Genomic DNA, 16,564 nt, shown 5'->3' on the forward strand with positions numbered 1-16,564 from the left:
CCCAGGCTTAAATATTATTGATACATGTACATGCAAGTGGTCCTAAGAATAATTTGATATTGGAAGGAAGGAAGGGAGGGAGGAAAAAGAGGATAGTAAGATGGTCTTGTTGCAGAAAACATTTTGGAGCCTTTATTTTTGCCAAAAATGTTACAAAGGAATTGTGATTCAAATGGGTTCCAACTGCCATGGTCACTTTTTTTTTTTTGAATCTGCAAATTTGTGTTTAAACTTTATACATCCAGATGTATCAACTTCTGTTCACTTGAGGATTCACTTGAACATACAGTTTCACTAAAGATGCCTAAATGTTTGCATATAACTTTATATTATTTAATTATAACACAAGGACAAGATAATGGAACATTTATCAGGTTATCTTTTCAGATGTTTGGTTTCAACAGTTTAAATAATGCAGCTCAACTGCTGAAGTATTGCATTTAACTTAAATGGATTGGTGCTTTGTATGATTTTTTTAAAGTATTGCCTAATATTTATCAGCATTTATTAGCATAATAATTTTTCATTGTTAAAGTAGTTTAATTACAAACTAGAGTAATTTTTTTAAAATTTCATTTTAATTATAAAATGGAAGAAATTTCTCTTCAATTTGAACACATCACATTTGTCTTATGAGAACAAGATTTACAGTCGTAAGTTGCACATAAAGGGTTTATTTTAAATGTTTTAAGGATAGAGTTACATCATAATTATAAAAATTACTTACAGAATTAAGTAACAGATTTAAAGATTTAAAGTGTTTATACTTCTAAATGCAGAGAACAGGGAACTGTCTACATCATTAAAAAAAAAATGAAACCAAGCTCTAGAGATGAAGTCATTTACCTAATTTTAAAATGTGAACACGAAGACCTTTGAACTATACACATAGCAAGAACCATCCAAATTGCACTAATGATGAAAAATATAAAAAGCACAGCATTTCCAAGGAACCACACATTTTTTATTTTTTTGGTTCTTTGAAATGGTTGCAATTAATATATTCATGGAGAAGTCTTTTTTTTAAACGCACCAATTTAAGGAAGTTAAAAATTATCCAGCAAAAATAGCTTTTTGCACTATTGCCTGGGTTTTTAATGATTCTACTTCATCACAATTTAGGATTTGGCACAAAAAAGCCTAGTACTAATTGGAACTAATTTTTATTTCTTTTTGAACAAAGTACATGGTCCCTTCAAACGCTGCATGACACATACAACTGGAAAGTTACCTCCTTGGCACTATGTTTGCCTCACCAGTGCATTTAATCCTACTACCACCATTAAAACAGCACAATAAGCAAATTCACAAAAAAAAACCAAAATAAAAAAACCTAAAAACCTAAACATTTTTTAAACATGCAACTTTAACTTTCTTACATTGAACATTCTACCTTCTAAGCATGCAAAAAAGGGATGGTCTGCATTTAAGTTTTGTCTTAAAATTTTACAGGGCAGCCTGACATCACATAAAACACACAATATACACTACAGCAGGTAAATGGAGAAAGGCCAATAACTTTTATACACAGATCCATAGCTTGTGCCACCACAAGCTTGTAATAACTTGGAAACCAATGCTGAATCTCTGGAGCAAGGGACCAACATTAGTTACCAGGGTGACAAACACTGCATGCAGATCTGAAATATGAGCCTAAAATGAAGCCCAAAATAGATGGGCAGGGTGTAAAATTAAGTCTCTAGTTTAAAAACAGAAAAAGATGGTCTAAGCTATCAAAAAAGCAGACAATGTGGACACTTAAAAAACCATAAAATTTATACAGAATATAGATTACTCTAAACTGGCAGAATGTGGTGTATTAAGAGACTTGCAGAAATCACATCACAAGCTCTTTGAACGTGATCTTTTTGTTCCACTTAATTCTTTGCAAGTATCTTGAGACATACTCTTGATTTATAGTTTATGTAGCCCACAATTCAAAGTACTACATTTACGTATTTCTCTTGTGTATGTTTAATACACTCATTCTTGTGCCACAAATATCAACTTGGGCTCATGGAGCCAGGCTCAGCTTTGAGATTTACATGCAGGACTCTAAAGAGTCAATAGAAAACATACAGATCTGCTGGATGAAAAACACTGGGTTGCAAATCTGCTCACTTTTGTTCAAGAACACAGGAACATCATGACTCAGGTACTTGGGGCTTAAAGACTGCATTGGAAAAGCTCTTCATGGAAAAGACAACAGTTTGCCTTTGGTTGCCTATTGATGAAATACTGGACATAATGCAATAGTAGCAATGGTCAAGAAATTTTAAGATACTGTATTTATACGGTGAGTATTACCATTAAAGAGCATAATGAGGCATAAGCCTTAAGGCTACAATATGAATTCAGGCAAAACTAAAAAAAAAAAAAAAAAAGTTTAAATTGCATGGAGTTTAATATGCATACTCACACCGGAGGTAAACTTAACCTCAAAAAGCTGATCAGCAACACTTTCTAAAATTCGTCAGCCTTGTAGTTAAGCAAAGAGGTTTGGTTCTCATTTACTTGTGCAGAGCAGTCTTCAGTCACTGCAATGCCCTGCCTCAAATTGGTTGCTTTATGATATTTTCCACTGATTAGTTTAAAAAGCTGCCACGCCAATCTACACTTTACAAAAAAAAATGACCCAAGAATGAATTTGAATGAAGCTGCGGGTGGCTTATTTACATCCATCCTCGGTTGCAGATGGCTGAACCATGGAGACTTTCTAGCTTCCGTTAGATAGTGCACCATTAGCATGCAGAGCCCTAGTGTTCTTTTAATGTAGTTCACATTAAACAGCATACCTCAAGCAAATACAATGTACAATACAAAAGGCGACAATAGGTTGGAATTGTATGTCTTGTTTGGACTCACCCCAAGAAGAAAGGCCAGGAGAAAAAAAGGTAGAAGCCTTCTTTAGCAGAAGATAAGGAAACAAGAAGGAATGCAGTATATCAAAATAGAAGGCAACAGATGACTTTCTTTCTCAGTAAGACAAGCCTTTAATGTATGAGGACTCTAGTGAGGTTTGTCATTTACATGTAACAGATTTTAGTCCACATACAAGAATCTAAGTTGCTAGATTTGATAGACACCCAGTAATTACTGTGTAGTATTCTTTAATGTTAGCATGAATGACTAAGCTGCTACGGCACCAAGCACCTGGGTTCTGCTAAAAGTTAACAAAAAATCCTACAACAACAATATTGAGAACTGAAGGCATCCTTGCTTTAATTTTATCCAGGTCCTACATTTGATAAACACTTGCTCTGCATTTTTCTTATCAACTGCATCATATGTATACCATATTCTATTATCCTGTAATTAAAATATACAACATTCTCATGTAACAGAAGCATAATAGTATCTGGAACATAGGACACTGATATTAATTGGTTTAGGCACTCCTTAACACTGCTTAAAATAGTTTTAATCATCTCTGCCCAAACCCCCAAAACAAGGATGTAATATGTTTAATACAAGAAAACTTAATATTACATACAGGAAAGCAATTTAATATCAAGCTACACTTGCATTGGCAGTTGAAAAGTTAAGTGAAAAGCCAAGGGAAAGATATAATTGGGGGAGGGGAAGAAATCAGATTAATGATTACATTGCTAGATTCTTTTACACAGCTTGAATTTGCAGCTGCTGGTTTTTTTGTCCTAACTTTAACCAGATACCCACCCACCCCCAACAAGACTTCCTCTAAGAAAAGGAATTCCCCTACATAAAATGTGTCATGTTCACATCAAAGTCTATTTGTACAGTTCACAATGGAATAATTTTCCTGGCAGAGATTGTGGGCTCGCAGGGACATTTAAGCTTTCAAATAAACTGGAAAGCAGTTAAGTCTTCTGTGTCTACAAATTTTACACTGAAAGTTCCACAAGTTTGGCAAAAGTTTGCATGGTGGCGTCTAGGATGTCTTCACCAAATCATAGACATAAATATGGAAATCATCATCAAACTTGATGAAATAGACAGAGGGTTTGGCTTCAACTTGATGAATGACCATGCCAGTCCTTTTTGAGCCATCTTCTTTGGCATACTCCACTTGTTTTCCAACTAGGCTGTCCACAACTTCTCCAGGTTCCCGCTCTGCTGGAGGTGAATCATCTGAAAAGACAAAATTTATATTAAAACACAACAGTGTTTAACATAATATACCCTTATTAAGTCCATTTCTTCATGCAATTATATTTCAAGCACCTTAAAACAAAAGCTTTATTTATGGCACACATAGAAACATTTTGGATGTTCTCAAAATATTAGACTAATTGGATTGATTGAATGGTTAATGTCTTATTCAAATGGATAACTTTGTAAACTTGGTAAATACATTCTACTTTATGCAGCATAGCATAGCCAAAATTTCAAATGTCGAAATTATTCCTCCTTAAACTCAAGGTGAACAGTCCAACAAATTCTTATTTAATATAGGTTAAAATATTGTGTAAGATATAAAATAAATAGAAAGTGATACTTAAGTTGATTTTTCTTGTTAGTTGTACACAATTCAATTTTTTTAAAAAAAACTAACTTCACATTCAAAGTTTGTTCTTAACAATATACAACACATTAAAATGTTGTAAACTATACCAATTATCAATACTTCATATACATTTAATACATTTAATGGTCCAAAGTATCTCCTTGTGGCCTGACCACTAGTGATCCCTCTATCAAACCACCTGGTTTTGACTTGCCCAACTTCATCTGATCAAAATGGAACATAATTAGGTGTGATACTGGAAGAAGTGTCTTTGCCCTGTATCAGTGGGGATGGAAAGATTCCTCTTGTTGCGATTGTAGTGCTGATATGCAAACTATTAAACATATTGTGCAACATAGTCCACACCATGCGTTCTCTGGTTCTCTAGAAAATCTGCATGAAGCAACGCCAGAGGCAATTGCCTGGATTAGAAATCCAGATATGAGGCCACTCCCAAATCCTCATAGAAGTTTACTTATAATTACGTAGACTGACTGTGTATATTGTTTACTTCTCTTCTGTCATGTTCTCATCATACACTAAATAATGACACATTTAACATATGCCTTAGCTATGTCATTGGCCTAAAAGTCTAAAATACTAATAAAAATGGAGCATTAATGGACAAAAAGTGCTCAGTCTCCCAAACATGACCAACATCTAAGACCATAATTATATTTGACAAATATTAGATAGATTTCCTTATTATTTTGATGGTTAAAAAGTATTTAGCCTGTATGTTTGTTCTTTTGCAGTCTATTTTTTTTTAAATATTCTCTATTCAAGAGAGTCGATTCTATTGGCTTTCAAAAGCCAATAGAATAAAAGGGACTAGCACAGCTAAGGAAAAGGGGGAAAAAAATGGTGGACTGCGTTGTTTGGCGACCCCTGTGAAATGGTTGTTCAACCCCAAATGGGATCCCGACCCACAGGTTGAGAACCACTGCTCTAAAAGTTACAGCAGTATGTCTAATATTTCCATATCTTTCTTTAAGCTTCAAACTGACACAATAAACAATGAAGGTCTTGAATAGTAGTCTTTTTTTAGCCCTAGGAAACTTTGCAATAAAGGAAGTCAATTTGTATGCAGTTGCAAGAGAAAGCAACTTCTCACCATGCTCTTCAAGTTGAAATATCCCACTGGCAATTAAGCACAGAAGTGGATGGCAAACATAGAATGTTAAATGCTAGTGGACTTATCTTTGAAAGTACACTAGGAGTTAAGCCCAGCACACCTCATAGATAAATCCAAAAACATAACAAACATCATTTTAAGAAATCACAAAAGGTGAAGTCACTGACTAAAGAAAACTATTGATTTTGCAATTATTATGCATATACTATAAAAGCATCAAAATTGCCATAAACCAATATGCAACAAAAACATGGCTAATTTTTTGAGAACTGTGGGAATTTGAAGAAGTGTTTCTGGCACAATTACAAACAGCTGCATTATAAAAAGTCATAAATACCTGTATCACCAAAGACAAACTAGTGATACTTCAAGGTCTTGTTCCAGAACCTGAACACAACATGGAAGTGACTCCTGGTCACTGTTTCTTTTCAAGCCTATAGTCTTTTTCTTTCAGGAGAGCCCCTCTCACCTGCTCCCAATACACAGTCAGTTTTGCAAAGAAAGCTTGTATATTTCCTGCTTTTTCTCTCCCATCCTGGCTAAGGTCACACCATGTTATTCTCTAAGCAAAATCTCCTATTTAGAATTAAGCTTGACACACTTGATGATTTAACAGGCACATCCATATTATTTCTTGGCAATGATGTAGAAATGGTTTGTCATTACCTTCTAGGAGTATTTTACATCTTTCCAATATTGTTCATAGCCGTACAATTTCTGTTGGTCTTCCAGCAAACAACTGCTTTGCTTTTTGAAGATCAGCCAAAGTTAGCTCAATGGTGTTAATTGCAATAACAATGTACCTTCTTATTTTCAACAAACTCCCTTTAAGGCTTGCCCCCTTTAGGAATTTCATAGCCTCACTAGTATTCTTGTATTTTGTGAGTCCTTTAAGGTAGGGTAGGTCACAAAACAAATATTACAAGGATTTCAGGAAACTTTTATTATACTAAGTTCAAATAACAGAATCTTCAAAGCCTAACCAAGTTTGTCCCATCTTATACCAAATATCAAGACAAGCCTATCTTGAATTTCTTTCATACTCTTCTTTCTATCTGGGACTATGCAAACTTTTCTGCAACTCCCTATTAATGGCTCCCTCCTTTCTTTCCCTCTTAATGGTTCTCTTGTACCTTCCCCAACATCAGCACTACATTCATTTACATGATGTTTTTGTAAGCCTCATCTTCCCTTGTTCCCAAATAGTGGGATCTGAGTTTTCCTATAGCTGGATGTAAATATAGGGCACAAGAGGTGATAACATTATATTCCATAAAGGAAAAGGAAAATAGAAATTTAAGAACATTAAAAACAATCTAAGTAACTATTCACATGCCATGGATAGGAGTACTGCCAACAGCAACCCCCTTATGGATTACTGCCTTGTCGTGGCGAAGGGGCTTGCGTAACTCAGTGAAAATATAAGCTATGCCGTGCAGGGCCACCCAAGACGGACAGGTTATAGCAGAGAGTTCTGACAAAATGTGATCCACTGGAGAAGGAAATGGCAAACCACTCCAGTATCTTTGCCATGAAAACCCCATGGACAGTACTAAAAGGCAAAAAGATATGACGCTGGAAGATGAGCCCTTCAGGTCGGAAGGTGTCCAATATGCTACTGGGGAAGAGCAGAGGGCTAGTACTAGTAGCGCCAGAAAGAATGAAGCGACTGGGCCAAAGCCGAAAGGACGCTCAGCTGTGGATATATCTGGTGGTGAAAGGAAAGTCCGATGCTGTAAAGATTTTTTCTCCATAGGAACCTGGAATGTAAGATCCATGAATCAAGGCAAGCTAGACGTAGTCAAAAAAGAGATGACAAGACTGAACATCGACATCTTAGGAATCAGTGAACTAAAATGGACAGGAATGGGTGAATTTAACTCAGATGACCATCAGGTATACTACTGTGGGCAAGAATCCTTCAGAAGAAATAGAGTAGCCTTCATAGTCAATAAAAGAATAGGAAAAGCAATACTGGGATACAATCCCCAAAATGACAGAATGATCTCAATTCGAATCCAAGGCAAACCACTAAATATCACAGTAGTCCAAATCTATGCCCCAACCAATGGTGCTGAAGAGGATGAAATTGACCGGTTCTATGAAGCCCTACAGCACCTTATAGAATTAACACCAAAAAATGATGTCCTTATCATCATGGGGGATTGGAATGCTAAGGTAGTAAGCCAAAAGATAACCGGAATAACAGGCAAGTTTGGCCTTGGAGTACAAAATGAAGCAGGGCACAGGCTAATAGAATTTTGTCAAGAGAATACGATGGTCATAACAAACACTCTTTTCCAACAACCCAAGAGACGACTCTATACATGGACATCACCAGACGGTCAATATAGAAATCAGATTGACTATGTGCTCTGCAGCCAAGGATGGAGAAGCTCTATACAGTCAGTAAAAACAAGACCAGGAGCTGACTGTGGCTCAGATCATGAGCTTCTCGTTGCAAAATTTAGGCTTAAATTGAAAAAAGTAGGGAAAAACACTAGGCCACTCAGGTATGAATTAAATCATATTCCTGATGAATATATAGTAGAGGTGACAAATAGATTTAAGCAATTAGATCTGATAGACAGAGTGCCTGAAGAACTATGGATGGAAGTTCGCAACATTGTACAAGAGGTAGCAACTAAAACCATCCCAAAGAAAAAGAAATACAAGAAAGCAAAATGGCTGTCTGAGGAAGCTTTGCAAATAGCTGAGGAAAGAAGGGAAGCGAAAGGCAAAGGAGAAAGAGAAAGATACACCCAATTGAATGCAGAATTCCAGAGAATAGCTAGAAGAGATAAGAATGCCTTCTTAAATGAACAGTGCAAAGAAATAGAAGAAAACAACAGAATAGGGAGGACCAGAGATCTCTTCAAGAAAATTGGAGATATGAAGGGAACATTTCATGTGAAGATGGGTATGATAAAGGACCAAAATGGCAGGGAGCTAACAAAGGCAGAAGAGATTAAGAAGAGATGGCAAAACTACACAGAAGAACTATACAAGAATGAGCTTAACATCCCAGATAACCACAATGAGATGGTCACTGACCTCGAACCAGACATCCTAGAATGTGAAGTGAAATGGGCCTTAGAAAATCTGAGCAACAACAAAGCTAGTGGAGGTGACAGTATTCCAGCTGAGCTATTCAAAATCTTAAAAGACGATGCAGTAAAAGTGCTACACTCAATTTGCCAGCAAATTTGGAAAACTCAACAGTGGCCACAGGATTGGAAAAGGTCAGTTTACATTCCAATTCCAAAGAAAGGCAATGCCAAAGAATGTTCAAACTATCGCACCATTGCACTCATTTCACATGCTAGTAAAGTTATGCTTAAAATCCTACAAGCTAGACTCCAGCAGTATGTGGATCGAGAACTACCAGAAGTACAGGCAGGATTTCGAAGAGGCAGAGGAACTAGAGATCAAATTGCCAACATACGCTGGATCATGGAGAAAGCTAGGGAGTTCCAGAAAAACATCTACTTCTGCTTCATTGACTATGCTAAAGCCTTTGATTGTGTGGATCACAACAAATTGTGGCAAGTTCTTAAAGAGATGGGAGTACCAGACCATCTCATTTGTCTCTTGAGAAACCTATATGCGGGTCAAGAAGCAACAGTGAGAACTGGACACGGAACCACTGATTGGTTCAAAATTGGAAAAGGAGTCCGGCAAGGCTGTATACTGTCGCCCTGCCTATTTAACTTATATGCAGAGCACATCATGAGAAAGGCAGGGCTAGATGAATCAAAAGTTGGAATTAAGATTGCCGGGAGAAATATCAACAACCTAAGATATGCAGATGATACCACTCTAATGGCAGAAAGTGAAGAGGAACTAAAGAGCCTCTTGATGCGGGTGAAGAAGGAGAGTGCAAAAGTTGGCTTGAAACTCAACATTAAGAAAACCAAAATCATGGCATCCGGCCCTCTCAATTCCTGGCAAATAGATGGGGAAGAAATGGAGGTAGTGACAGATTTTATTTTTCTGGGCTCCAAGATCACCTCAGATGGGGACTGCAGCCAAGAAATTAAAAGACGCTTGCTCCTGGGGAGGAAAGCTATGGCAAATCTAGACAGCATACTAAAAAGCAGAGACATCACCCTGCCAACAAAAGTGCGTATAGTCCAGGCCATGGTTTTCCCAGTTGCAATGTATGGCTGTGAAAGTTGGACCATAAGAAAGGCTGAGTGCAAAGAATTGAGGCCTTTGAACTATGGTGCTGGAGAAGACTCCTGCGAGTCCCTTGGACTGCAAGGCGTTCAAACCGGTCAGTCCTAGAAGAGATCAACCCCGACTGCTCTTTAGAAGGCCAGATCCTGAAGTTGAAACTCAAATACTTTGGCCACCTAATGAGAAGGAAGGACTCACTGGAGAAGGGCCTAATGCTGGGAAAGATTGAGGGCAATAGAAGAATGGGACGACAGAGAATGAGATGGCTGGATGGAGTCACTGAAGCAGTAGGTGTGAACTTAAATGGACTCCAGAAGATGGTACAGGACAGGAAGACCTGGAGGAACATTGTCCATGGGGTCGCAATGGGTCGGACACGACTTCGCAATTAACAACAACAACAACAACAGCAGTAGTCAATTCTCACTTGCCTTCCCTTCCAATTAAGTATTTGTCATGGAAACCTAAAGATTCATTTTGACTGCAGAACATTCAAAACATGCAACAACTGTGTCGAAGAACCTTTCTGTTCTCTACTTGTGCAGCTCTCAGGTCAGTTCACAAGAATTATTCTTTGTACTGGTGATAAAATTTATTCTCAAAACTCCTGTATTCTAGCAAACTCTGAGAATTTTAAATTGATTTTTATATATGAATCAACTTACTAGAATCAGGCATAATACGGAGATCGCCTTCTTTATAGTCATCTAAGAGCTGGTACATGTACAAGACAGGATCCTTTTCATAGGTAATATAAAACCATGTCTTCATTATGGGTGCTTGAGCCAAGACCATTCCTCTCCATTCATCTTTTGAGCCATCTTCTGTCTCAAACATATGCTCTACTGCTTTGCCAATCATTATGTCTGCCAGGTGGGCATCACTGATCCGAGACGAAGCTGAAAGATACAGTTCAGTGCTTGGTTAACATTATAAGCTATACCCAAACCCAATCTATTTTAAGATGCCAGAAAAATAGTATAAAAGCAGCAATTGAGCATTGCTCAACTTCAAAACTAGATAGATGCCTAATTTTACTCAAGATTTTATTCAAGATTAACATAATTAAAAATTCTCTATACGGGATTTAGGTAAGAAGGGTATTCAGCAATCACACTTAAAGGCTGAAGAAAACACTTATTAGATTAACTGAAATAAAATTTTTCATTAAGCACTGAATAAGATTCAATTTTAGAGGTGACTTCAATAACAAAAAAGAACAAAATATTGAATTTTAGTGTTAAGAAATATTCACCCCACTTTCTATAACAATTTAGACTTATTAAAACATTTGCTGCGGAATGGAAGAGATTGGAGATGGGGCAAAATGGTCTGAAATTCAAATAAAGTGACCAAGACTTCATAAAAGTTTTAGGAAACAAACCATAGCAGCTTATTAAATTATATTATTAGTATTTAAGATTCAGTAAGGCTTGATGAATATGATTTTAAGTTATTTCATTAGAAACAGTCATTACTGAATTGAAACAGGATTTCAATTAATTGGATTTCAGGATCCCATAAATATAGCAGCACAACTGATCAGATCAAGATAGATTTCCATCCTGCTTCAAATTAAGTAATAGTTTACCAGGCAGTCTTTATTTATAGGCCTCTATACAGATACCATCATTAAATCTTCTGGCAGTGATTTCCCATAAACAAAGATAGGCTGTTTTCAATAAATCATAGTCTAGTTCTGCCTTCTACTAGACTACTGGGGTGCAGTTCTTGCCATGGGTATTGGTATTGGCTGAAGGAAGGAAGATTGTTGTCATGGATCCACTGAAGAACTTAACACGCGGGTAATCATATGTAGAGATAAATCGAGAAATCTTGGAGAAATATTCATCATAGAAGTCCTCAGAGTAGCTCATCAGAGTAGAAGCTGTATAATCATAATATTTTGTCCAGATACATGGTTTGCTAATCCCAGCTTTTGATTTGGCAATTTATGGTTGTAACCACTGCTCCACCAAAACTTCAATTATATGTGCATGGCACACAATGTCCAGAACACTGAGAATAAATTCAAACTAAGTAGGGGCGGCGGGGGGGGGGAGAATTAGGAACTGGGGCTGTTTACAGTTGTTTCACTTTGCTCTTAGGGATGGGAGGCCAAACTGTTTGCGAAATAGCTTTGATGGAGGGCCTCTCTGAACATTTGTCAAAGCAATATACACTTTCAAGGAATTGCATGGCTGTAATGCAAAGTAGACTAGCTTTTTTCCAATATCATAACAATAACAACATCCTGACCTTATATCTATAAAATTCAAGGTGGCAAACATACCGAATACTCTTGCCTCCTATTGATATGTAGTATTTGCTTTTACAATGTGGATTAAGGCAGACTGGCTCACATTATTTTTAACAGCAAGAATAAAAGTATTAATAGGTCTCTTAAAGTTTCTAGGATAAAAACGTGTTTGTGTTCTATATATATCTCCTTTCAAAGAGTACTTGAAAATTAATTTAAAAAGTAATAGTCTGCTTATTATTGTAAGAGTCTTCTTGATAGAATATTAAAATGGTTCTAATAAATATATATGTGCTCTCCACTTATACTTACATGTGAATAAAACTCAGAAGTGTGGCATGTTTAACTGATATATTACAAATATTTCTTGCTTTAGTTTATGTATTTCTAGTCCCCTTGAGCACTGGATTAAGCAAGAACACAGTCTATAAATTTAATAAATCAAACAAATGACTTATCTTAAACTTGTTCAATTTTATCACAACCATTAACGTTTATATCATTATTTGGAAATGCTTTTCTTAGAAGCTAATTTATTGACAAAAAGGATTCACCGGTTGTACTGCCTTTACTATGTAAAGCTCATCCTTGAAAAGGTTCAAAAGGAGAACTTGGTAAGCATTTATTTCAGTAAGAATTGAGCAGAAGGGATAGGCTATGATTCTTAGTAAACTGGAAGCATTTGCAGGTTCTCTTATCATTTGACAATTTTTTTATATTTTAATTTGCTGCTTTGTGGGATATGAAAATGTTTATATTTGCACTTTAAACAGTACTATGTTCAGTTGACAGCTGTTCATAAAGACGTGGGGATTATTTAAATCAGTAAATTTTCTATCTAACATTCCCTAGTGCATAAAATCATTATCCATTCACTTCTATAGCCTGTGGCAGTATTTGACAATTAACACCCAACACTTCTAGACTCCATCAAAATACTTACCAACTCGATCTGGGAGGACTTCAAGCGCTGAAACCCTCTCATCTTTGTGCAGTTCTAGTCCATAGACACAATCAAATCCATCGTATTTAATAAGGAAGAGAGAGGGGTTTACAGGAACCTGGTCTAGGACTGTGCCTTTCCACTGTGTAACAGGCCCACTCCCTTCTTTCCATCCATGTTGTATTCTGCAGCCTACAATATTTCTTCTAGGTTGAGAAATGGGTTTACTTGGTCCCACGTTGTTTCGATGCTTTCTGTATTTATATATAAAGCCATAAAATGTAAATACATTGAAAAAATTCTATTACTTTGTAGAAACTGCTCAGAGTCACATTGAACTGCAAGACTGGTAGCAAATCAATTTAATAAATAATACGAAGCATCTCATACTTAACTACTCTTTCATATTAGGAAATTTAGTTATTTAATACATACACATGGACACAATTTTCAGGAATGAGCCAAGTGCACAGTACATTTGCAACACATTCAGTAAATAATACTATGACTATATCTCCCTGCAAATATATCCTCATTTGAGAGATGAAGTCTTGGATCTTTCTAAAATTATTTCATGTGATTCTAGAATTATCTCAGAAGTAGACTCTGGCTGAACTCCAGAAAATTTCCACTTTAATGTAGCGCTCTGATCCTGGCCAAGGAAACATTAGTCTTTTCTTAGAAATATATGTTTTGTAATTAACATAAATTTATTTTACCTATCTGATTTCAAAAATATGGATTTTACTAGAATCTTTGTCTCCAAAGCATAACATTCCGTATTCATTAAAAACAATGGGTTTTTTTTCTGCCCTATTCCCACCCTGCAACTTGACAGGAGGTTTGTATTCTCTCAAAAAAAAAAAGCCTCCCAGGGCTGGGAAACACTTGAGACAGTTTGGGTATATGAGAAATTACAGCCAAAGCTTTGGAAAACCAAAAGCCTTGTGTTTCCATGCTGAAAATAATCTTGAACATATGGGATTTGATTTCAGAGGTGTAGAAAAATTTTACCATTCTTACCATGAATAACTGATGTGGCTTAACACGAATTCAATGTGGTTCATATTTTTTTTATTTCTTGCTAAAATTATTATATAGCAGTAAGTTGGGATGGGATGAAAATACCTTTCAACTCTATAACCTTATCATTGTCCATCTTATAAATCTCATATTCTACATTCCTTAGCACTCTTTTGCTATGATAAAATTGATATATTACAGAAAAAAACACAAGAGGTGATAAGTCTTCTTATAATGCCCATGTTAGATAAAAAAATAAAGTCTTAAAATATCCAGAAAACTAGTTTTTGAGCAGATTTGCAGATGATACAACAAACAGCTACTCTTCACAAGCTCTATACTGCATAAAAATGGAAAGCATGAGATTAAGTGCATAAAAATGGAAAGCATGAGATTAAGATAATACTACTTACTTGTGAGAAGCTCTTTTCTTCATCATGCTGGCAGAGACACCTGCATGCCCTACAAGAAAAAAAGCAAACAAGAACTAAGACAAGAGGCAAAATTTCACGATGGGAAAATTTAAACTTTATTCTTATTTCACAGAGCATTTGCTGTGGTTATACACACAGCATATCAGTCAAATCCAATCTATCCTAATTTAAACCAACCCCAGTAATTAAACTTTTTCCCCTGTCCCCAAAGATACCTTGATATTCATAATTATACAGTCAGTCTCCAATAACAGAAGACAGAATCTATAACTAGGCTTGCTTAGATACTCGAATAGAAAAAAATATTTCATGTTATTGGGATTTTATATTCCAAATTAAGGCAAATATTATGGTTAGACAACTTTCTTACACAGTTGTTTTGGTTCTCATACTACTAAAGAGCTAATTAACAAAGGTAACACAGGTATGAATCAAGAATATTTTGGGTTATCTCCATGGTCATAATGAAAATATTAGATAAAACCTGAAATTTATAGAAAATTATTTTTAAAACATATTCCAGGTCTGCCTTGCATATGGCAGTCATGTTCTAGGAATTCTGTGTATTGTTATATACCTTATATCATAAGTTATATGATCATATAGTATCTCTGCAAATATAATGTAAATCTGATCCATAAAAGAACAAGCCAACCATATAGAAGCATTTATCCTGTCAAAACTTTTTCTTAATTTGAAAAAAGCCAGACAATGTCCATTTTACATAAATGTTGTGTCTTTCTGTAACCTGTATATGGTTGCTAAATACTGGCATATCAACCTAGTCATTATACCAAATGATCATTTTTTATGCAACCCTATCAATTTTACTATTTGTCTTTTATCCCAGAATTGTTAGAATTTGTTTTGGTCTGTGTTTACAAATAACTTAGGTTCTTTAGATAAGTGCTGCAAATATAAAATAGTTTGACAGGTGGTTCTTCACTTAGGATTGTTCTTTTAATGATGGTTCTGTGATGGAATGTGCACCTGCAGCAGCAGAGGGGGAGGATTTTGCCAACTCAGAACTTTCTCAGAGGGAGCTCTGGATCAAGAGACTGCATAGCCCTGAGATCGAGGGGTGAGAGAGAAAGAGGTTAAGAGTAGCCTCATCCTAAAATCTCTCCGGATATATCTAATAGCTTAGAAAATTATAGCCTTACTTTGGCAAGATTCTGTCTATTAGGTATAAGCAAATAAAGAATTGGACTCAATGTGATCTCTGTCTCATCTCTGGGCTTGGGCCTAATGGGTTCAAAGTTATAACAGCACTGGAAAAAAATGGTTTATAATCTACCCTTGAAGTTCTGACCATCCTACCATCCCTGCAGCCACATGATCACAATTCTGACACTTGGCAACCAGCTTGCATTTATGAAAGTTGTGGTGTCTCAAAGTCTCATGATCATGATTTGCGACTTTCCCAGATGGCTTCTATCAAGCAAAGTCAATTGGAGAAGCCAGATTTGATTAACAGCAATGTGATCTGCTTAAAGACCACAATAAAAATGGTTTTAAAACTGGGTCTGGTCATGTGCTGGTTTATTTAACAATTGGCTTTGCTTAGTGATTCAGTCCCAATGGTGGTCATAAGTTGAGGACTACTGGTACAGCTCATAGTTATTTATTGAATACACTACTAGTATTTAAATTGTTTTGCACAAACAATTTTGCATAATAATTCAAAATTGGCAAAAATAGCATATTAAATGAAATTAATAAGTGATATCAAGAAATGTTGTCTTAACATATTCTGGCAAGCTATTAAACAAGAATAATTAAATCTGCTTAGGCTAGGCCAAGTAATCCTTTCCTTTCCCTTTCCCTAAACTGGGAGCTAACAGAAAATATGTTCTTCAGCCTTCTAAAGAAACCCTTAATTTTCTCAAGGGCATCAGCTGCAGTGCAATTTAAGATATGGATCACATTTTTAATATTAGAATTTTAATTTCTATCCCCAAAGGCTGGCTAAACCCAAACACAGGATCAGTTAGGACAAAAAAGCTGAAATGCATATATTAGGTACTGGTCTATAATCAAATGAAATCATGAAGAGCAAGCAAACTGCCTAACTTTTTGAAAGCAAGATATCAGAGCCACAGCT

At 36.0% G+C, this 16,564-nt stretch overlaps 1 protein-coding gene across 6 annotated transcripts in view; it reads right to left on the reverse strand.

Moving 5' to 3' along the window:
* Positions 1-488: 488 nt before the first annotated feature.
* Positions 489-16,564, reverse strand: part of SPIN1 (spindlin 1) — a 56,164-nt gene continuing 40,088 nt past the window's right edge. For 3 of the 6 annotated variants that reach the window (XM_039361410.1, XM_039361409.1, XM_039361416.1), the window contains 4 exons: positions 14,440-14,488; positions 13,004-13,257; positions 10,466-10,699; positions 3,911-4,110 (listed from right to left, as the gene is read on the reverse strand). In XM_039361410.1, the coding sequence (XP_039217344.1) occupies positions 3,911-4,110; positions 10,466-10,699; positions 13,004-13,257; positions 14,440-14,488 (737 nt within the window). Of the gene's footprint in view, positions 4,111-10,465; positions 10,700-13,003; positions 13,258-14,439; positions 14,489-15,450; positions 15,529-16,564 lie in introns of all 6 variants that reach the window. The other 3 variants (XM_039361415.1, XM_039361412.1, XM_039361411.1) reach the window with 2 other exon arrangements.

This window comes from Crotalus tigris, unplaced genomic scaffold (genome assembly GCF_016545835.1).
Source record: "Crotalus tigris isolate CLP2741 ecotype Arizona unplaced genomic scaffold, ASM1654583v1 scf7180000019264.1261149, whole genome shotgun sequence".
In the NCBI taxonomy this organism is placed as follows: Eukaryota; Metazoa; Chordata; class Lepidosauria; order Squamata; family Viperidae; genus Crotalus; species Crotalus tigris.